This window comes from Saccostrea cucullata, unplaced genomic scaffold (genome assembly GCF_032062105.1).
Source record: "Saccostrea cucullata isolate Sc308-1 unplaced genomic scaffold, CSIRO_AGI_Scuc_v1 ctg145, whole genome shotgun sequence".
Lineage (NCBI taxonomy): Eukaryota > Metazoa > Mollusca > Bivalvia > Ostreida > Ostreidae > Saccostrea > Saccostrea cuccullata.
In genome coordinates, this window is record NW_026931856.1 from 304,366 (window position 1) to 328,035 (window position 23,670).

General features: G+C 32.7%; 1 protein-coding gene and 1 pseudogene across 2 annotated transcripts; one reads left to right on the forward strand and one right to left on the reverse strand.

The window, feature by feature from the left end:
• Window positions 1–1,891: 1,891 nt before the first annotated feature.
• On the reverse strand, window positions 1,892–16,550 carry LOC134233711 (serine/threonine-protein kinase Nek7-like). 2 transcript variants are annotated; one of them, XM_062715711.1, is made up of 10 exons: window positions 16,414–16,550; window positions 9,419–9,622; window positions 8,735–8,797; window positions 8,276–8,386; window positions 7,720–7,828; window positions 7,476–7,583; window positions 6,861–6,955; window positions 5,451–5,564; window positions 5,221–5,346; window positions 1,892–5,104 (listed from the first exon to the last, which is right to left on the reverse strand). In XM_062715711.1, exons 2-10 carry the CDS (start codon window positions 9,614–9,616, stop codon window positions 4,880–4,882), a joined length of 1,149 nt encoding a protein of 382 aa, XP_062571695.1. In that variant the 5' UTR covers window positions 9,617–9,622; window positions 16,414–16,550; the 3' UTR covers window positions 1,892–4,879. The 2 variants fall into 2 exon arrangements, with proteins under 2 accessions (XP_062571695.1, XP_062571694.1); XM_062715710.1 differs by having other exon boundaries at window positions 9,419–9,619; window positions 16,414–16,539.
• A 72-nt stretch (window positions 16,551–16,622) lies between these two features.
• Window positions 16,623–23,031, forward strand: LOC134233725 (nuclear pore complex protein Nup214-like; annotated as a pseudogene).
• The last annotated feature ends 639 nt before the right edge of the window (window positions 23,032–23,670 follow it).

Sequence of the window (23,670 nt, forward strand, 5' to 3'; positions counted from 1 at the left end):
CATGACCCCCGGGGGTAGGGCGGGGCCACAATGGCCGACCAAAGTTTTACATAGAAATATATAGGAAAATTCTTTTAAAATCTTCTTCTCAAGAATAGCAAAGCCATAATTGATCATATTTATATGGAAGCATCCTCATAGTTTCAATCACATCATGATGTAGGGCGGGGCCACAATGGCCGTCCAAAGTTTTACATAGAAATATATTGAAAATTCTTTAAGAATCTTCTTCTCAAGAATAACAAAGCCATAATTGATCATATTTATATGGAAGCATCCTCAGGTAGTGTAGATTCAAGTTTGCAGATCATGTCAATGGCCGACCAAAGTTTTACATAGAAATATATTTCTTTAAAATCATTATTAATTTTTGTACATTTGGATTTAAATTATTAAATAATAAACCAATTTCTACTTTTTCCTTGCCACAGTGCTCAGGTGAGCGATGTGGCCCATGGGCCTCTTGTTAAATTTTATTATTTTTTGTTTGATGATCTTTGCAGATGTCATGAGCTGTCACACACAAAATTTATAATATTTGACTAATATAAACCTTGAAAATGCTGTCAATTTTATTTTATTTTGCAGTTAGCTTCTGCTATGAAATTTGAACAGTTGACTGTATGTGTTGAAATACCAGGTGTTTTACATAGATTCAACAAGAGGTACATGTACATAATGTGAAATGGTTTAAATGATATTTATTCAGATTACTGAATTGATTGAGCAACAGGCATACAATATCTTCTCCTAATGCGATGAAAATGGGCACAATATCTGACTTGTGCTACTAAGTAAATTCAATACCTTTGTTAGTGTATATGATTTTCAGAAATTGATTGAATAGAAAAATAGGACTATTTGTGTGTGTATGTGTGTGTCCTTGATCATATTAAATGGTTTTATTAGCAAGTCCTTTTTCTTGGAGCATTTTTCATAGTAATTAAACTAATAAAGATCATCTCAAGAAATAAAGTTCCAGTATCGTCAGTCTGTTACTTTTTAGAGTAATGTCAACGAGTAACTGGTTAACCATGGGTTAATCTAAACGTCGAACAATGCAAGTATCAGTAAAACTGCTGCATGTACTGGGTTAAATCAGAAGGAAAAATATTATTTGTTCACAAATTTCCATATTTTATTTACCATAATTTAATGTTAGACTTGATATAGTGTTATGACCAATTTCTTTTTATAATTGAAGTATCTCACAAAATATCTAATGGAGGCTTTGATTGCCAAAAGATATACAAGATTTTAGGCCTCTAAGCTGGGTTAATTATAATTACCACCTATAAATCTGTGCTAGCCGGCAGAATACAAGATTAAAGAGGATGCTGCCATATAGGAGGAGGCACAATATGTGATCAGTCTTAATTACATAGAAATAAATGGATCTTTCATTGAAGAACAGCATTAGCATAGTAACTAAGGTGAGCATTGAGGTCCATGGGCTTTGGTTAAATTAGGATGGATACAAAACCAGTGGCTTTAAACAATGGAAAAATTGTATTGATGATTGATTGATCATCACTGCAAACTTGCTTAGTATAAATATAGCTAGGCTTACAGTACTTGGAAATGAAACCTGCTTCAAAAACATTAACCTGGTTATTCTTTGGTGGAAAATGCAGCATCTGAAACCTTACTGGTACAACAAAACATACTAGAAGCATTATCCAGGCATTTCTGATCAATTTAGGGCATAGAATTTTTCATACATGAAATCTGCTCCAAAAACTAACCATGGCATACCAACACAGAATATAACATTAGCTCCCCCAACTTTGATTGCATGTAGGTGAGCATAAAAATTACTGCAAAATACATGTAACATGTATTGCCTATATTTTTAAGTTGGCAGATTTGTATATTGATGACAAAAGAAGACTTGTGGATGGTAACTTTTTATTTACCATGATTATTCAACATTGATGGATGTGTGGCACATTTTGTCAATAAATTAAGTACTATTTACATAATTTAAAAAATAGCTTGGAATGTTCCTCTGGTCCCTACTACCTACAAAAGACCAGGATACTGTCAAATGATTAGTGAAAGTAAAAAGTACATGTATCACACATTTAGAAACTAAGCTTGAAAAAGAATTAAGAAAAAAAGGGGATACTTCTATAGCAGTAATGTACAGAGATTTCAGTAATATAAACATCAATTGACTACTGTGGAGATCAGTTTAGATCTTGAGACAGTAAAAGTAATGGCTTTTCAGATTCAAATAAATCCTCCGAGTTTAATTTCTTTACAACAAGAATTCAACTTAAACAGGGTGTGTTTTTTCTTATTCTTGCATAGTCATGCTTTATTTTAAATTGTGCAACTATTTCATTCTCTTCGTATACTGGTGATCTTGTGACATTTGTCCTAAAACAACATGGACGGAATTCTCCTTTAAAACGCACATAAAGCAAAAACACATCAGACTATATACATATATATAAATGAACTTTTAAAAAAAACATGATAATAAACAACAAATGGATGTTAAACCAAACTGATTCATATCTAAATAATAAAAAATTATCAATACCTACAATAGATTGCTTATTGCTTATGTTTATTATGCTCTCACAGGAAGTCCTCTCTAAGTGTATATTTAAGGGAGGCGACTTGGATTTCTTTGTGTGAAAACTTCAATTCTATATCGGAAAATAATTTTTAGTTTCAAATTCCTGTGTTTAAGATTTCATGAGCTTTCGTGTATTACATTATGACTCCCGCTTTATCATAGCCTCAGAAACACACTATTTACAACATCCACGTAGTACACCTATCAGTTTTATAAAAATGTTTGGAAAAAATAATTTTTTTAAAAAATTGTAATTCTGTGTTTTTAAACAGTGATTCCTTAACTTTGTTTCACTTGATATTGGGAAAAAAGTTACTTTTAAATTTTAAATAAGCTGCACTAGTATTACCCAATGAAAACCCCAGTCTGCTCCCTTAAAGAAGAAATGAGAGATTATTGGTGATTAGTGACGTAAAAGAGAATTGAGGATAACAAATCAAGTTCTTATTCATTGAATCCTGTGTGGACCCTGAGATTTCAATAGAGTGGTGCATAATGAAAGATAAGCATTCCTTTGGATTAATCTAGTTTAGCATAATTTTTCTGAGTAAACAAAATGTTAAGAAATGATGAGTTTACAACATGTAACTTGACATTATTCACATGTCAACATTTAATATTAATTCAATATTTTTTTTAAAGCACACAAGGAATTTAATACTAGTATACATGTACATTAAAGCTTTACACTGTAGCCTGAGATGGGAATGATACAGTAAAACTTGTCTAACCCAGATCTTGTGTATACTGAAATCCTGACTATATCGTATGATGAAAACTTTCAGTAAATTAAGATATTTACAATATTGTCTATAATCTGAAATGTCATCTAATGTTGACCAAATTCTGTGGAACCAGTGGTTTCTGGATAAGACAATTTTACTGCATTTTGAAATAAACACAATACTTAATACGTGTATAGAGAGAGTAAAACAAAATAAAAACATTAAAATATAGGATTTCATTTCTTGTTAATATACTGGTATCCATGATAAAATAGGTCTCTTGGTTATTTCTGTTACAACCAAACAAATCATCACAGGCATTATAATGAAACGAAACACCAAGACAATATCGCACACAAAACTTAAATCATATTCTTTTACTAATAAACAAACACTGAATATATATTTACATAAATAGGATTTCCTGGAAATTGATAGAATATCTTGTTTGTTCTCAGATGATGGCCGGCCATCATTTCCTCACTCACTCTCTAACACTCAAACATTGCACAATGCAACAACTTTAAAATTTGAAATAAACAAGCTTTAATCTTGAACACTTTTTAAAAAATATACTTCAGATTCTGTGTAAATCACAATCTTTGTCAGATAAACATCATTCAAATCAGTAAATATATCTATATAATATATATTAATTCAACAGTTCACACACCATTTATGGCCTCTTGAAGACTTGACTCTGATTAATTACTGGTTTCAGTGGTTTATAATAGAAACCTGTAAATTTAATGCCCTATGATAAGATTTCTCACAGAACTCCAACCACAAGTCTATTGGAAAATAAACATGAAAAGCTACCACTTGATTTAACAATTCTTTTGTAAAATGGATTTTTTAATCATGATTATTTCGAATCTGGAAAATAAATACTGTGTGGTTTAAATTTATCCACCTTGAGTTGATAATGTACTGTATACAGGAAAATTTTTTGCCCCTTTCGCCCTACCCTTATTTGGGAGAATTTAAAAGGGGCAAATTCAAAGAATACAGTAAAATTTCTTAAACAAAACTATGAATTTAAAATGGGGCAGAATTGTTTGCAAGTATGAAAGAGGGAAAATAACCCTGTATACAGCATCAATGAATATTTTAAGTGTGTACAGTGCACCAAACATGTACTGTGTTTGGTCATAGATCATCATTCAATGATACAGAAAGTGTACAAATTGATAAGTCTACACTTATCTTTCTACTTTTTCACACGTTTTATATCTTAATTAAAATTATAGTCTGTGTCATTTAAAGCAGATAAACCCATAGAAAATCATGGGTGACAAAGAGTTTATCAAATCTAACTTCTGTTCTGTAAAGTATACAATATTTTAAAACAGACTTTGTTCTGTAATTCATTTTTCTTTCTGGACATTTACAGACATTTATACCTTAAAAGCGTCTAAAATAACAACAATATGTTGTATAAAATAGCTAATGGGTGGGAAAAAAAGATCAACATTGAAGGGTCATGGTTAGCATCTCTATTTCCAATGCTTGCTTCACGATTCCGCTTATTAAAGCTTGTGTTGTCTTCACCTGGTGGTGACCGATCCTACTGGTCAGTGAACTGAGTATTGATGTGAGCAGCGGTCATCTGAGGATTGACCATCTGTTGTTGGGGGACTGGTTGTCCTGGCATGCTCTGCTGCATCATTTGTTGTTGTTGTTGCTGCTGTAGGAACATCTGTTGTTGTAAGTGAGGATCCTGCAGTTGTTGAGCCAGCATCTGTTGTTGTTGTTGTACCTCAAAAGCCTGTTGTTGCTGCTGCATTTGAACCTTTAGAACAGATTACAGTACATGATAGAAGAAAACAACCCCATTTCCTTCTTTCTGAAGAAATGGGGAGAACAAGTATAGGTGATTCAATAAAATATGTTTAAAACAATGTATACCTGTTGTTGAATACTAGGTTGGGACTGGTGTCTGGCATGCATTATCTGTGCTACATTGTACACATAAGTTATATCTGGCCTTTGCTCTGGGTTTGGGTTAATACACAGGGCAACCAAATTCCTTAACTAAAAAAGGCAAACAAATATTAATGGCTATACTCAAAACTTTTAGCTTCTTAGTATCCTATACAGTTTTCGATATATAATAATAAATATTTTCCAACACTTGCCTCCTCTGAGTAACAGTCAGCTGGTAGAGGGGGGTAATCACATTGATCAATTTTCTTGCATAAAGAATAAAGATTCATCTTGTCTCCATAGAAAGGTGATTGAAGAGCCGCCATCTGTTTGAATATGAAAAATTCTTATTACATCAATGAAGTTCAATATAATTGGCCAAGAAAATTAAAAGATACTAAATTAATATACGGAATTTCATTTCATTTTCGTTTCATTTTATTCAGGTAAAAATCTCACAGAATGTCATGATTCACATATTAAAAACATTACAGACTAGCATACTACTAGGACAAAAAAGAAATACACACACATTATCTCTGCACTATGCTACTTAAGGAAGATCTAATTTAACATATATATGTAATTATTATTAAATAAATTACATGACATACAGATGATAGATATTACCTAAGGATAGCCCATAAAAGCCTTATTAAAAAAGCTTATTTCCAATGGGGTCTTCAAATAACAGCCATGTTAGTAAACAAAAAATAACAAAATTACATAAACACTGGAATTTAGGCAGGTACTTTTCTGAGTTTAGCATAATGCTTTGAAAAATGACATGTTTACAGTAGCACATTTTATCTTTATAATTATCACAAAATACTTATATACTAAAATAGTAAATAAACGATAAAATTAGACAAGCTTTTTATGTAGTAACACTAGCATTTGTAGATAAAAAAGATTTTACAGCTTTTTTAAAACTTTGTTTTGTTTTCACCTCTTTGATCTCCAGTGGCAATGTATTCCAATCTTTGATAGCATTATAGAAAAAACATGAAGACTCTTTCCCTTTAATCTTTGGTATAATAAAATTCTTATTTGTTGCACTTCTTGTGATATTATTATTTAATACAAAATGATCATGGAGGTAAGCTGGTGCGTTACCATGATATATATTAAAAACATGATTTAATCTTAATTGTTTAGCTCTATCCTTTACTCTTAGCATATTTAGAGAGTTTAAAATATTGTTAGAAATACTCTCTCTAGGACTAAGGTTTAAAATGAACCGTACTACTTTGTTCTGGGTTACTTGTAATCTGTGTTTAAGTTGCTTGTTTATTCCACAATACCAAGAAGAACTGGCATAGTCAAAATAACATTGTATCAAGGCAGAACATAGGGTCTTTCTAGACTGTGTACTAAGACAGAATGCATTTCTATATAAAAACTTAAGTCTAGCATTAACCTTTTGTATGATACTTAAAACAATATTTTCACATGAAAGAAACTTGTCAATACAGATTCCTAAATATTTAACACTGTCAGAACCTTTAATAATGTGACCATTACATACAATTTTAAAATCTGTGATACAGAATAAATATATGAAACCCACCTCATACAGTAGAAGCCCAGGGACCACATGTCTGATATAAAGTTGTACTCACCTCATACAGTAGACAGCCCAGGGACCACATGTCGGACTTAAAGTTGTACCCTGTTTCATGGATCCTCTCAGGTGACATATAATAAGGTGTTCCCACTGTGAAGAAATATTGGAAATTGCATGAAGGTGTTTTTTTTCACTCTTACTTGAATTGAATATAACAAACAGTTTTAATCTATATCCTTGCTGTAAGACTGACCTTTTTGAAGCTGATTGGTTAAGGGGCAGAACCAAATGAAAGAAGCTCAGAAGCACAAATTGGGAGCAGTATTTTGAAATTTGATTCATACTATATTTTGTCAAAAATTAAGAATCACATCTACAGTCCCTGACATTGCAGATTTGATGACAACCATTTTGCCAGTAGGAATGCATTAAAAAATAATACAATTTACATCTTATGTTTTATCCTCTATTAAAGGGACATAAATCAGTTTGCTGTATCAATCAAAGTTTGTTAAAACCATCATATTCCCAAGGACTTATCAAGGATTTTGCAGATAATCCTATGAAACTTCACTATACATTGTATCTGTAAATTGGTTTTGTTCTAGACAGGATTTACTGTGCTGGCACAGGATATGTGTACAGTACATACTACGTCAATCCATTTTACCTAGAGAGTGTGCAGCTGTGGTTTTGGAGCTGAAGAATCGCCCCAGGCCTAGATCACCCAATTTGACTATTCCCTCTGCTGTTATAAACACATTAGCAGGTTTGATGTCTGTAAAATAGGGAAAGTTATAAAACTTACAAAACAAGAGCATGCAAAAGCTCAGAATATATAGATAAGATGTTAAAATTACATTTACATGTATAATTGGAATATATAATTCAATATTACATATATAGGAACAAACCTCTGTGCATGATTCTGCAGCTATGCATATGTTCTAGAGCACTACATATCTGGATGAAGTACTTCCATATTGTCTTTTCAGGGATCAGTCTCTTATGTTTCTTGAAATGCTGAAGCAAAAGTAATACCTGTAGTACTCATTATGGCCTTGTACATGTATCTCTATAAACAAATCTTATTACCTCTGCACCTAATTTTCACCACTTCTATGTGTGTCTCATATGTAAGGGGCATAATCCAGTCAAACCTGAAAAGCCAACTCTACAACTTTCTTACACACATTAGTGGCTCACTTTAACCAAACATAACAAAGTGCTGTCAAATATGACTTCTGAATTTTTTTTCAATAACGGGCCATAATGCAGTGAAACTGGTTAGAATTCTATTTAACTCAACTGCAAACTTGAGAAGCAGCTAAACCAGCCTTGTGCAAATTAAATCTTTATCACTTAAAATCTAGTACTATAAACTGAAATTGACTCTTAAATTAAAATTTGAAATGCTAAAATGATTAAATACATGTGTGTACCATGTTATATACTGAATTATATACTCACCTTGATCATTCTGGAGAGATCTCCAGCATCAGCTAACTCTAGTACTATGTTCAATTCATTGTTCTCAATGAAAGATGACAAATACTTAATCACATTCAAGTGATTCAATTGCTGTAGTTAAAAAATGTATAAATATTTTACCACATTTTGAAAAATAAAAATGTTTTCTAGGCTATCTTCAAAAAGAATGTTAGTTTGCCCTCTTCTGAATCGGAATAAAAAAGATTTTTTCCATAAAGATAAATGATGAACTTCCAATATTTCTTGAAAATATAAGTTATCTAAGATTACATAAAATGGTTGTTATAGGGATTAGAAAATTCCAGAATAAATGAAAAATTTTATTCTAAAGTTCTGAGTCTGGCCATTTTAATCAGTCGGTTGGAAGAGGGCAAACATTTTGTGCTGCACATTATTGTAATTAACATAATTTATAGGCACATTCTATGCAATACATACTTGAAGAAGTCCTATTTCCTTAATGCAATCCTGTCTGGCTTTTGCATCCATCATTTCAAATATCTAGAGTAAAATTGAAGGAGATGCTGTAAATAATTATCCTAATTCAATATAGTTATACAAATTTACACATATATTTTCATCATTTTCTAAAAGTAGGTTTTGAATAATAATGACTTTACAAAACAGAAGTTTCTTGTTTTTGAGAGACTGATAAACAGTATCAATACTGTATACAGGGAAATTTTCACCCCGGTTTATTTTCGCCCTCTCCTTAATAGGCGAATTTAAAATGGGGTGAATTCAAATTACAGCTCATAATTTCTTAAACAGAACTATGACTGGGCGAATTTAAAATGGGGCAAAATTGTTCACAAGTTCAAAAGGGCAAAAATAACACGGGGCGAAAATAACCCTGTATACAGTATCTAAGGAAGAGTAAAGGAGTAAATGAGAAAGGGTTTAAATTTGCACACTTCTGAATGTACACTTTACCTGAGTGCTGTCATATTGATTAACTTATTGTGGTCCTGTGTGCTGTTCTCAAGTAAACTAAACTCCCCATACCCCTATTTTCCAACATAAAACTTTTACCTCCTATTTCTACTCCATCCTAGCCTTATGACTACTATTTGAATCATTCTGAAGCAACAATTAAACTAAACAAGAATGTTGTTTTTTTACCTGGACTTTCTTCAAGGCAACAACACTGTTGTCTATCTTACATCTTGCACGAAAAACTTCAGAAAACTGTCCTTTTCCAATTCTTTTGTCAATTTCAAAATTGGCCAGACATCCATACATGCTCCCCTGCTCCTGCTGCTGTTGTACTGCGTTTGGGTCCAGACCAAGAGCTGGTTCCATTGGCACAGCCTGAGCCATGGTCTACTGAAAGGACATTTAGTTATAAATTCACCAAAAACAAATCTTTGAACCAATCTACTTTTTCATCTTTACAACATTTGTTTTTTTTTCAGACGAGGGAAGAGATATTGGACCTCTAGTAAATACGATACACATGCATCTGTTCATTGCATGTCGGCAATCTAAATGACACATTGATTCTTTCCTTAGTATAACTTCAAAAACCCCATTTATTAAAAAAAAAATGTTTGTACACTCAAGAAAATCTTTTACTTTTATAAAGAAGACAACAACATTTTTTTCATTTTCAAGTACCCTATAATTGAAAATTGATGTGTAAATATATTATACATAGTTGAGCTTGATAAAATCAAATGCATCATTGCTTAACCTTATTACATGTATCTTTCTATAACATTAAATAAAATTTAAAAGCCATCAACATCTTTCAATTATTTCTGCACGTTTGTATACAGAAAGAACCTGTCCAACTTCCATGCTGATATGGATATTTACTGGGCCTCTATTGTAGGAGATCGAGTTACAATCTCGAAACTCGCATATTTTATTAGGCCAAGGGTCAAGGGATTTACTCAGGCCCTTTAGTAGGATGAGGACAAAACCCTTCAATGTACCCTCCAGGATCCAAAACTTCACTTGTCTGCTGTTTAACGTCACTCACAAGAATATTTCACTCAAATCAGTGATTGGGAAGGGCATGGGCCACCAGTCATAGTCACAGTGAAGTGAAAAATGGCACATTATATCTATCAATAGTGGTGCAAAGGTGTTGTTGTGGAAAGAATAGAAATGCGTCTTGATCGTGTAGTGGTTTATTTTGGACTATGTTATTAACTATAGAAACATAACATAAAGTATTATGACATAACAATAATGTTAACGTACGTTACATAAATCCGCGGATAATCCATGACACTCCGGGCACCGAAACGAATTATACTAGAATATTAAAAAGTTCAAATCAAATTCACAGTTCATTGAAATTTAAAATATAAACAAGTTCATAATCACTAAATTAAGGGGTCCATTCACAGATTCTTTCTTTGGCTTTTGTTTTTGACACTCGATCAGAAGACAGTATTTTAAGTTCGTTCTCATTCACTTCGATTGGATACAGTTTCACAATTGGTCTGTTGGTAAGTCCATTTTTGGTCCGTAAAGTGGCAGCTCTAACGAATCCGTCTCTCCCCTATATGAGTTCCTTCAAAGAGTGTTTGTGACGTAGTTCTGTGTTAGCTTTCTCCAGCTCCATGTTTCGAGTCCGTAGTTGGCATTTTGTTCTTTATCTCTGCTATGTCCCTGAGATTCCTTTTCTGCGATTTTTCTCTTTCCTTCTCCTCGGCCTCTGTACTTTTTCTGTCATCTGAGTTTCTTCCCTTAGTGCATCATCACGGATCCTTACGGCGAACGTGTAATCTTTCTCCCTACTTTCCACGGTGCCCTGTGAGGTTTGTAGATGATTTTCAAGTTTCTTTACTTTGATATTTAGATCACTTATTTGCTTTTGAGCGTAATCATATCGTGACTGAAGACTGCTGTTTTTAGCGTTAAGATGCTCTGAGTGAGTGCTGTAGATTTTGATATTGTCAACTTGATCCTTTAATGCCTGAACCTCGTTATGCAGATGTCCGTTTTCATATGCTAGTTTATATATCTGTGCCATCATATACTTCATCCCGTTCTCCATACCAAGTCTGAAAATTTCTTTGTTGGTCGAATTGTAACACTTCTCTAGCAGGGTAGCATTTTCTTGTTCCAACGATTCACCCTTTCTGTCTTAGTCTTCAGCTCTGACTTAAGTTGCTGTATCTCGTTAGACAGCTTGCCGCGTTCTTGAATGGAGTCCACAGTCTGACTCATCGGAGTGGAAGCTGATTTCCATAAAACATTTTAATGTCATTGCTCAGCAATGTTGACACTTGTTGATTTGGTGGGCTCATCTCTGTCCCTCATTAGTTTCATGTCGCATATACTTGTGTGGTGTTTCTTCTGACACTTTTTACATCTGTTGCGGGATTTACAATCTGCCGCACATGGTTTCCTAAGCAGTTGAAACATAATTTCTTCCATTGTAAGATGTCGAATCTTGCACTTACTTCTGTAATTTTCTTACAATCCACTGGAAAGTGATTCTCTGTGCAACAATAAATGCATGGACGGCTCTTCATCTCTTTTGTTTCAACATAAGGAGTTGACTCTCTTGTTTTCTGATTGTGTGCATAATGAACATTGCATTGTTTCTTTGAGGCTCCAGTAAGAAACATTACTGTTGCCTGGAATCCATCACTGTTTTCAATCTGGCCTGATTCAAGGATTTTGACTTCTTTGCTGATAGCTTTACGAAGATCGTGTAGTGAAATATTGTCACCATCGTACTCACATGCAATATTTTTCCTAATTTCAGCTGGTAGCTTGTTGATTATGACTGTCATAAGTAAAGCTCCGTACATCTCTTGTCTTTGTCCTAGACACTCTAAACTCCTGACATGAGATTCCAAGCAGTTTCCATAATTTCTTAAACTAATGGCATTGTTTCTGGGAGCATGCAGTTGCATAAGTGCTCTCATGTGAGCATTGATAACTTTTTGCGGCTGACCAAACCATTCTTTTAGCAGGTCTATGTAGAGTAACTCCTGATATGGTTTGTGCTGCTGCATCGCGTAATTGAGCCTTGAGATATGAAAATTTTTGAATTGGTGTCAAAGTATGGTTGCGGTGAATCGTTGATTTGTAGGAATCCCAAAATGTATTCCATTCTAATACATCTCCATAAAAATACGGAAGACCTAACTTCGGTAATTGATGATTATTCGTGGCATGGTGGGATGGTAGGTCTAATGACAAAACATTTCCCTGGCTACTAGTACTGTGTGCATTGAGATCAGAGGCATGGAAATTGTTCAAAATATTCTCACTAGCCGTTTCACTTGAGTTACCTACAGTAATTGTAGCTGACATGTTCACGTTACTTTCATGAATTTCTATGGCGGGTGTAAAACACTTAGCACTGGCATTCAAAGTTTTACATGGAATTTTTTCTGTGAATTTTTCAGTTTGCCTAATTTTGCAATCTAATTCATACATATACTCCTCTGTTTGTGATTTCTTCTTCTATGTCCTCTTTGGATAAGGCCTCTAATATACGTTCATTCAGATCTTGTAGAGTTTGCCTTTTCTGTGTTGGAGACTTTCTAATTACATGTTCACTGGTTGAACTCCAAAAATCATCGAAAAGTTTTGAATTACCAGCTCTAATGGCTTTCATCCTTCCATCGTATGTATTACATAGACATTCCATCGATCACGGCACCAAAATGTTGTGGAAAGAATAGAAATGCATCTTGATCGTATAGTGGTTTATTTTAGACTATGTTATTAACTATAGAAACATAACGTAGAGTATTATGACGTAACAATAATGTTAAGGTACGTTACATAAACCCGCGGATAATCCATGACAGGTGTGAATTGAATTCTTAACCTAAATAATTTTATGTTAGTTGGATTTGCTGCATTGCATCTTTGAAAAATTAAATTCGGTTAATAAAAACATGTTTTCTCTCGTATTTTATGTTGTTTCAAATCGTCAATTTCTTAATTCTTAAGATAGCCTTTCAGAATATATAGATGGCCTGTTTATTTTCAAAATCGCTCATTAAATTTTTGACAGTTGTGCCATAGTCCTTTTGACCTTTTTGGCCTCGCTTTCTAATTACTGCTCATAAGAACACAAACCACTTGCCAGTGAAGAGCTGCAAACTTATAACTATACTAAGCACTCAGGACCATTGAGCTGGTGAGCAAGGAATCTTTTTAAGTTTTTGTGCCATTTTTGTGCCATTTATAACACCTACTGCAAAATGGGACCTTGCAACTGGTTTAATAGGATGATTGGGATAAATGGTGTACAGGGTAAATGGGAGTGAGCAGTGGCGGATCCAGAAGTTCATGTGGGGGGGGGTTTTTGAGGCCCAAAGGGCCGAAGGGGGAGGGCATGGGAGGGGGTGTCCCCCTCCCATAGGTGGAGGTTCGGGGTGCCTCCCCCGAGAAAATTTTGTTTTAAATGGTCCTTAATGGTGCATTCTCCAGCATTTTGGGGGGTACTTTTTGTAGCTTTTTTAAAGATCGATGATCACAATTTTTTAATAAAATGTTTTCAATTTTTTTATATTTAATTTAACTTTAACACAAGACTTAAGACTTTGCCTTAAAAAATTGTTTAATCTGACAATTTTAGGAATAAAAGCAGTAGTGTTGTCACGATGATCGATTTATAATCGATGATCGGTCGGAAAGGCTGTCGATTTTAGACAATCGATTGGAGATTTTAACAATCGATTAATCGGTATATTTCAGCACATATTTTTTTTTTACAGTTTTCTAACTTTTATTTCAAGACCAGGCTCTTGTCATCAAAAAATACCCTAGGTATATCTTTCAAGAGTTGTCCTTTACTATTTTAAAATACATGTACATGTTAAAATTTTTCAAAAGATAATGATATTTGTATTTCTAAATTGAAGAAACTAAACTTGTTGAAATAAAATATAGACTTCTTTCATATGGAATCACTTTGCAATATGAAATGTCTTATAACAGTTAAAAATTAATTCCATATATATTTTAGATGATCATGTAAATTAAAGCCTGATCTGTCAATGCTTACTTTTCCCACGCCAAGTAATTCCTAATCATGAAAAAATCTGTATTACTGAAATCGTTAATCAAACTGCATATATATACTGTTTTTAGAATTTCGATCTGTACAATGCACCTTTACTTACATTATTTAACAATAAAATATAATTTTTATAAAATCTAATGCCTATTTTATGCAAAGGGTTACCGATTCGATTATTGGCCGATGATCAGTCGGTTAGGGTCAACCGATGTTACCGATTAATCGATTCTGAGTTTCAACCGATTCGACAACACTAAAAAGCAGTTGACTTCAAGTTGTCTTCACTTCATGCCAGCCAGTGAAAATTGGGGTTGTGGCCAACTTTTTTCAATGCCAACTTTCTTTCACTTCCATTTTTTCCCCATACAATACTGCATTTCCTTGATATCACTTTAATATGTTAACAAGTGGGTGGGGGGACCAACCTTTCAATGAACATTTTCAATAGTGAAGGTAATGTTGGAAAAAACGTGAGGGGGCACCCCCCCCCCCCCCCCCACCCCACCCCGTTGCTACGTGCCTGCAATAAATTAAGCTGTATGTCAAGCTGACTTCCAAGATACAAATGAAGTGTATGGAACACAATAAAAAATAAAAATTGAACTCTTTACATAATAATAAAATAAAAAAAAATAATAACACAAATACAGTATAAGGCTAGTGCTTTTCAACTTACATGAGTATACTGTCAATATGATTTGGAATATTGCCACATGTAAAATTACTACAACCATATAATGTTCAAACGACTTACGATAAGGGAGCGGTAAACAAAAGAAATGGATATATACATAATACTGGCATTAGAATCGTAGGTTGTTCGGCTAAAATTGGATTGAAGGGGCTAAGATTAAGAAATTCAATCTTTATAGTCTTGTTGTATTCGTCTTTATTTTGATTTTTTACCGTAAAATTGTTTGTATCAAGTAATGTATATGTATTAATTTAATTTTTAATAACGTTTTTCGGTAAAAAAAAATAATATCGTTGTTTTGAAGTAGTATTAATTGAAGATACAATAGATTTAATTTTATATTCAAGCTATTATTCATTGTACGTTTTAAAAGAAATTGGTTTACAGCTGTTGATATTTTCTATTGCGGATGCATCCACTGACACGTGCAGTCGCGTAAACCTGACTGATCGCTAGATGACGATCGGGCAAGCCCGACGCCATAAAAATTGAACTCTTTTTATAATCCCTAACTAGTGCTTTTCAACTTACATGAGTATACTGTCAATATGATTTGGAATATACACATGTAAAATTAATTATATTTCAAACTGAAGAAAATATTACATAAACTGGAGAATCTGTCAAAACTACAGGGGTTTGCTAAGCCAACCTGATTTTGTAAAAAAGAAAATGTACATAGTATTAATTTAATTTTTAAAACAGTAAAAAAACAACTTAGTAATAGTTTATTCACATAGTTAAGGAAAAAAACATGCATTTTATCAGCAAAAGAATATTGTAGTTTTCTGTTGTTGTGATACATTGTTGATTACCTGTGTATTGTGTGTGTTCAAGCAGAAAGTGATTTCCTGTTACATAGTTGATGTATATTTCACAGTTATACAGAACAAAGGGTTCATGTTAGAGTTTTAACAATGCAACAAAATGATAAAAATGACACTTGTAAAAAAAAAAAAACAATGAGCGGGGTGGGGTGGGGTTTCCCCGAACCCCCTAAAACCCCCCTGAATCCGCCATTGGTGAGAATGAAAGCGAACAGGCTCTGCCAACCGACTCGCACAATATATAGGTATATAGTATATAGGGCAAACAGATCTGCGAATACACATACCAATGCACTAGTGAATGCACTGGAACTTTTATTAATTGATGCCGACATGCAGTTCTTGTACCCACTGTTGTACTTCTTTTTTAGTACTTTTTGCACAAGTTCTTGTGAATAGTAGTCCTCCTATCAATAGCACATACCTCTAACATTCATACACCACTGACAATGTAAAAAACTAAATTTTATGGTATAGATTTTCAACAGAAAGATTACACTGTGTAGGCTATCCTAGATATAATCATAAAAATACTTTTTTTTCTTAATCACACATGATATCTTTTATCTGAAAAAGCAGAAATATAACTTACTGGATAAGAAAGGGGAATTGCAAAACTCAGTGCACTTTTACAATAATAATCTACAGCTTTTTCGGGTAGGAAGTTGGGTATGCGCATGACTAATGTACCTGACAACACCATTCGGGTTTTCTTTAAATCTTTCGTTAAGAATGAAAAACAATTTAGAAGCATCCCGAAAGACAAATAGTACAATCACTTCAACGCTCTCCACGGACGAGAAATAAGATGAAAATTTACAAGCGTTTCAGCGACTTGGAAATATTTAAAGTGAAAGTTGAGAATTTCCCAGTGTCATTCTTAATTTTCTGCGCGCAATGGCAAGTAATGAAGATCCCCCGGAAAGAGAAGTGAAGGTATTATTTAAACAGCATGTGCAATATTTAAGTCTCTGATGATTAACTATACTGAAGTCTAAAATGACTAGTTAAAATACCCTCACCACAGTAAGAATACCACCCATAATGGCCATATTATCATGATTATACTCGCAATGTAGCAAAAAATTGCAGAATCGCTCCGAAACGATTTTGAAAAATATTATCGGATTTGCACTGAAAATAACATCCAAATTAATTGTAACAAACCTTTTTGGGGTTGCATAAGTATTTAAACCTAACATATAATCCAAGGGGTGTTAAGGGTACAAGTCAAAACGGCACCTGGTGAAAACGGCACTTAGGAAATATGCAAAACGGCACTTGAGGGTAGTCAAAACGGCACTTCAGAAAAATCAAAACGGCACTTTTTAATTTTGAGAATTTGATATTGTTTATACAGAAAATGGATCTTTATATTACATTTATAGTAATAAATGTGTATATAATTATTGATAAAAATGTTTAAAAAATATTTTAGGGGAAAAAATTGACTAATTCATTTGAAAATTATTGTACTTTTGTACAGTGGTTAGATTTTTTAAAATGTACTTCTTTAAATGATATGTCTAATATTTTCTACAAAAGAGATCAAATCCAAATTATATTATTATGATCCTTTGAAATTTAAAAATTTATATGTATACTACTCTGTTTTGGGGGTTGCCAGTCACAGTTGACTAATTAGAAGCCAGTCAGAGTATGTTTACTTAGAATACACTTGTAGGATTAAGAAACAAAAGACTTTTTCACACCTCCCCCTCTATAATTTGTTGATCGTCAATTTGCAATCATATACAGTTACTATTGTGTATTTCTTGACAGTATATCAAAGGGATTGAAACTTAGATCTTCCTCTCTAAACTGTACATAAAATCTGAATAGCCATACAACATTTACTAAAGTTTTTTTTTTTTACAATATGAAACCTGTACATAGAAGAACAAAAACGTTTGTTGTTGTTGTTGTTGTTGTTTTTTTTTTTGTTTTTTTTTTAATAACTGAAGAATATCAATTTATTTCTATTTAATAATATTGTTACAAATAATAATTTATTTAGATGATAAAATGATGCTGTTATTGTTTATAATCTTGTTTTTGAAAATAACGTTACATTTAAAAACTATGCTGTTATTTCATTAATTTTAAAAAAGGAGACTAAAAGATGAAGATACTGATATTTCAAGGGATAAAATTAAAAAAAAATCATTTCAAATTTGGTATTTAAATGTATGAATCTGTGGGGAAAAGTATGTATATGCATAGGTTCATACATTATAATTTAATTTTATATATATCACATAGATTTCATAAAAAATTATTACAGCATATACATGAAATGGACCCTCCCAGAAAACAAAAATTATATATGTTTACATGTATATATACTCACACAAACACATCAATCTATATATCAAATTATCATTGCATATAATTTTTTCTATAATTGCCATTTTGACCAAGTGCCGTTTTGACTAAGTGCCGTTTTCACTAAGTGCCGTTTTGACCAAGTGCCGTTTTGCATAATCCAAGTGCCGTTTTCACTAGGTGCCGTTTTCACCAGGTACCGTTTGAACCATAATTCTAATCCAAGTAACGACGTAAATTCAACTAATTTTCTCTTTTTTTTCTAGCTTCAAATTTACACGTCATGTTTAAGTTTGTAACTTTCTTGATTGTTCATAGTAAATGCACTGAGTACAAGTTATCGCCCATGTTTATTTCGCAACATTGTGAATACACAGAATGAATATGATCGTTAAACCGGGTCCATAGGACATTTATCATTTTAGCGATAGAACATTCTATCTATTAAAATAATGTCAATTTATAAATTTTTGTTCACAATTCCGCAAGGCTTGACTAATTATTTACATTAGTAACAACAATTGGGAATCAACTTACACCAGATCAGGTCATGTGATTGGACAAAATGGCCACTAAAGACAGGGGAAAGTGGCAATTTCGTTTGAAATTTGATGATCTCTGACCGCATTGCGCAGGTGACTGCTTAATAGAGTTACTTTATATAGGAAATTTCATTGGGTGGAAATAAAATGACCGCATAGGACAAGTGACCGCTGGATAGAGGTGACCGCTATGACAAGTTTGACTGTATTTATTTAAAAAATCATATATGATAATAATAAAACAACACAAGGGTGGACTCCATTTTGGTCCCCTTCCTCGCTTCAAAATCTGTTTTTGCTGTAATTTTCCATATTTTACTGACTCACCGCCTCAGATGTGTCAAGTAATGATTCTAGGACCCTATGCTTGAATTTCCCCTTGGAGTCTCTACATTGTCAATACACATTTCATGTACATTACACACACTAAAAATAATTGAAAAGCGCTCGTTAGGACAGTTGATATAAACAGAAAGCGAAAACACATTCGAAAACCTCTGGGTTTTTCTACTTTCTAAAACAACTGCTTCTTATAAATTAGAGAAAAAAAGCGTTCTAATTCCGCATTCGAATGTAACTAAAACCCCGAGGTTTTTGACTGTGTTTTTGTCCATATCAACTGTCCTAATTAGCACGTTTGGATTATTTTTAGTCTGAAATGTGTATTGTAGAGGCTGCAAGGCGAATATTCAATGACGAAGGGGTTCAAAATGGTGTCCAGCCTTGTGTTGTTTAATTATAACCGTATATGATTTTTAAAATAAATAATTATTACACGCTGGGAGCAAGTCTCTGTGGTCTTGTTACATTCATTTGAATTTGTACCGTTTCCTTGCTTCAACCTCTTGTTTTCGTTAGTTTCACTGACTAACAGACTTTGATCTTTCATGTTATAATATTCCTAGGACATAATGCTTGAATTATCCCCTTCAAGTCTGTGTGATTTACACACCAAATAATTTACTTTAAAACATTAACATTTAATATTTTAATAATTACATTTTAAGAAGCACCGAAATATACTCATTATTTGCATTTCACACTGCTATACATATTTATGTTATTAATGTCTCCGTAGCCTCATTGTGGCATCACCTTTGTACAAGTTTCTCTGTGCATATTTCTACCAAATTGGTGTTCAGATCACTTTCACTTTGAGCTTAGTAGAAAATGTCAGGAAAGTCCGGGAGTGTTATGTCACCCGATGCCAAAAGCAAAGGGTGACATAACACTCCAGGGCTTTCCTGTCACTGAGGGGCAAATATTCTGGTATAGTCGCACGAGAAGCCATGTGATATATGTTATATAGGGATGTTAAAATATTAATTTTCCTTAGTCGAACATTCGTTTGCATTATTCGAACGATAGTCGACTATTCTGAGCATTTATTTTTTTCATAGCACAGTGTTTTTTGAAAGCTTATTAATTAAAATAAATTGGAAAATTTATATAAATTGGAAGTGGGGAATTGTAAACACACACTATCCACACCTCCGATGAAAATGTTTTTATATGTACTGTTTGTTCAATTAATGATTGCCCAAGTTATATATCGAAGTGTCTTTTATGTAAGATAATTGTTTTAATAATAATCGAATTTTAAAACATCACGGCTATGCAAATATTGTGTGTTCCTTTAATTAGCATTCTGCAGTTCCGTCAATGTGCAAGTTAGCAAATTGTGTTTCTGTCAAACAACAACATTATAGCCTCATGAATATCCGTCAAAAATTGACACTAGCAACAGAAACAAACAACAGTTTTAAGAAATCTGTTGATGCAAACTAAAACAAAAATATAAATGTATTTATATAATTTTCACAGTTAGTGAATAGGATGATGTTAAAGTTAATATCATCAAAGATGATTTAGGAATTTGCATTTCTTTGAATTTCTAATGTCACATTTTCCGTCAAACAATCCGTCAAAAAGTGTGACAATTGCAACAATTATTATTATTATTATTATTATATTTTTATATAGCGCCCTATATAATTATGGAATTACCCTAAAGCGCTTTACATGTAGAAAACAATTACAATATAAAACAAAGGACGAGTACAATATAAAATAGCAAAAAGGTAAAATCATTTTGAAATTAAAATAATTAGTTATTTAAAGGGTCCATAATTTTAATTTTTACATATTTTTCTCTTTTGATGTACATATTATCACTTTCAATGCAAAAATCAACCAAACTAACATTTTGAAAAATTTCTCCTCATGGGAGTCATTTTGTGCATTTTACATGGAATATGTCCTAAGCATTTGAAATTCCTAGAGTTTATAAATATAATTGGTACAAGCCAGTCAAATAATTTTCATAGTCCAGTATAGCGTTGCATAATTTACTACGTATAATAACAAAAATGTCAGTGATTGAGAAATAATTACTGTATTTTCCGTACGTACAATGTGGAAAATTATTTATATACTGTGACTGTGTTTGAGCTCTTATTCGTCTGAGGACATAAATTATACCGCTGTATAGTTTGAGGAAGGACCCTTTTGAGATGAAAATTTCATTATCACTCCCTTTTCTTGCATTTATTATACACCCCGCTTGAAAAACGGGAGGGTATATAGTAATCGTTTAATATTCGAATGTTGTTTCATTATTCGATCGTCGGTCCATTCGACTGACAGTCGAATAGTCGACTATTCGTTGACATCCCTAATGTTATATGACATTTTTAAAATTAAAAAAAATCATCTAAAATCATGAAAGTTTAGACAAATAATCCAAAAATGCTTTCTTGTCCTTAAGAATTACGCTCCATTTTTTACATTTGCTAAGCAACCAACATCATAAAATCTCAAACCCAAGCAAAAATGTGGTGTGTAAAGGGAGACATAACTGCTTCCGTTGTGTGACGTAACTGTTTCCTGTGTGATTCAGCATTTCTCAGACTTTACAGTGAAACGTTATATTTGTGACATAATAATAAAACTTATTTAAAAATGTGATATAATCAAATGTCTTATGTCCTTGGTCTCCGCAGATAGATATATCTCTTGCTTCAGTAGTGTGCCACATCTTTCATAAACCAAATAATTGCTGCTTTATTCACATCGTATTTTGTTCTACAGTGGACCCAGGCATTCTAGATTGATACATAAATTATTTTGTATTTAAGAGTTAAAATGTTCTGGATTGATACATAAATTATTTTGTATTTAAGAGTTATTCACAGAGACATTTATATACACGTGCAAGAAAAACATGATTACATCATATAGACTGAAATCATTTGAATAACTTTAATAAATTTACTAATATATTTCTTTCAGGATTTTCGCTTCCAGCAACTGTGCAGAATACGCATATTTGATCGGCCAGGAAATCCAATCCAAGGTGTTACTCATTTGGTCGCCTGTTCATCACTGTATGGTTTAACATTTCTAGGAACAACAAATGGTGAGTATTCTAAAATATTCTTATTTAAGAATCAAATATAACTCCTACATTCTTGTTTCAGTAATGATACTTGTTTAATACTAATTTCCATGCTTTTTAAATTTAGATTTTTTAAAAAGAAAATATTCTCCCGAAATAAAATAATATATTATAAATGACCAGACTTGCACAAAAGAAAGCATCCTCCTGAAATAAAATAATATATTATAAATGACCAGACTTGCACATGTCTTTTGAAAAACAAAACTTAATTAAAGAACAATAGAAATTTGTTTGTTTATTAGGTTATACTAAGCTGACATTTTAATTGTAGGTTTCAAGGTTATCAAAACATCTGACTTGACCGATATAGACAATAGACATGCATCAGAGAGAACGACGTTGGTTGTGCCAGATCCTCCAATACAAGCCAGTGTCCCAGCTATTTAGGGCGCTGTGTTTTACCTGTTTGAGCTGTGATGAACTGACATAAGCAAATATATCTTTGACGGTGTTGTTCAGATCTATTTGTATGATGTGCGAGGATTCGCTAATCAGGTCATTCAAATTTTTTTTTCGTTTTTTTATGGAATTGCACTTGGATTCAATTTTACTAGTAAAATACAAGTACTTACCGGTCAAAATCTTCCTACAAAAAAGACTGACATTAATTTTTTTTCTGACATTGTAAACTATATATGTCATATTTTATATGTTATGCATTTTATAACAGGGTCAGGAAGCACAACCTTTTCAGAAGATACGTATGAGGAACGACATACTTGATCTAGCCTGGAATCCCACTCAGCCAGCGTTGATTGTGGTTTGTATGAGCGAAAATAACCGTATCATTTTATCAGTGAATCATATAATAAAACAATTATTGTCGCCTCTCTTTCCAGTTGTGGCAATGCAGCGCCATCTGAGGGAATCGTTAAATATTTAGGGCCCGCCAAGGATTTGCGGGTCTATAGTAATCACTCTGTCTGTCCGTATGTCTGTCTGATGGCTGTCCGTTGTACTTTCCGTCCACAAAACAGCAATAACTTTTTTTATGGTTGCCCAATCAAGTTCAAATTTGGTATGGTAGTTCAGTAGGCAACAAAACATATTTTGATGCTAAGATTAGTTATTTGTCTTCTGGTTTGGAGCTTGGTTATTCCTTAACTATGCATAAGAATGAATGGGTAAAGAGAGATAACTGCTGAGAATGTTACCATTATAAACTGGGAAGGCTGTGCAATATTTGTCCTTTGGGATTAATTAACTTCCACGTGAAGAAAATCCTAAGCATTATCTTTATCTGTCACATTGAGATTAATAGCTGTACCGCCTCTGTCTGCAAATGAACTTTGTTTTGAAGTTAAGGTCAATTTTGAATGAAGTGTACATTTTCTGAAATATGGATTTGAAATAATGCTCGTACTTTATTTTGGTTAAAATACTGTACATAACGATTTATGATAATTTTATTGAATTCTAAAATCAAGATATATATGATGATATCATTTATTATTATTACTATTTTATTTCTTTAATAATTTATTTATTTATTTTATTTTTTTGCTGCCTTAATGTTGTTAAT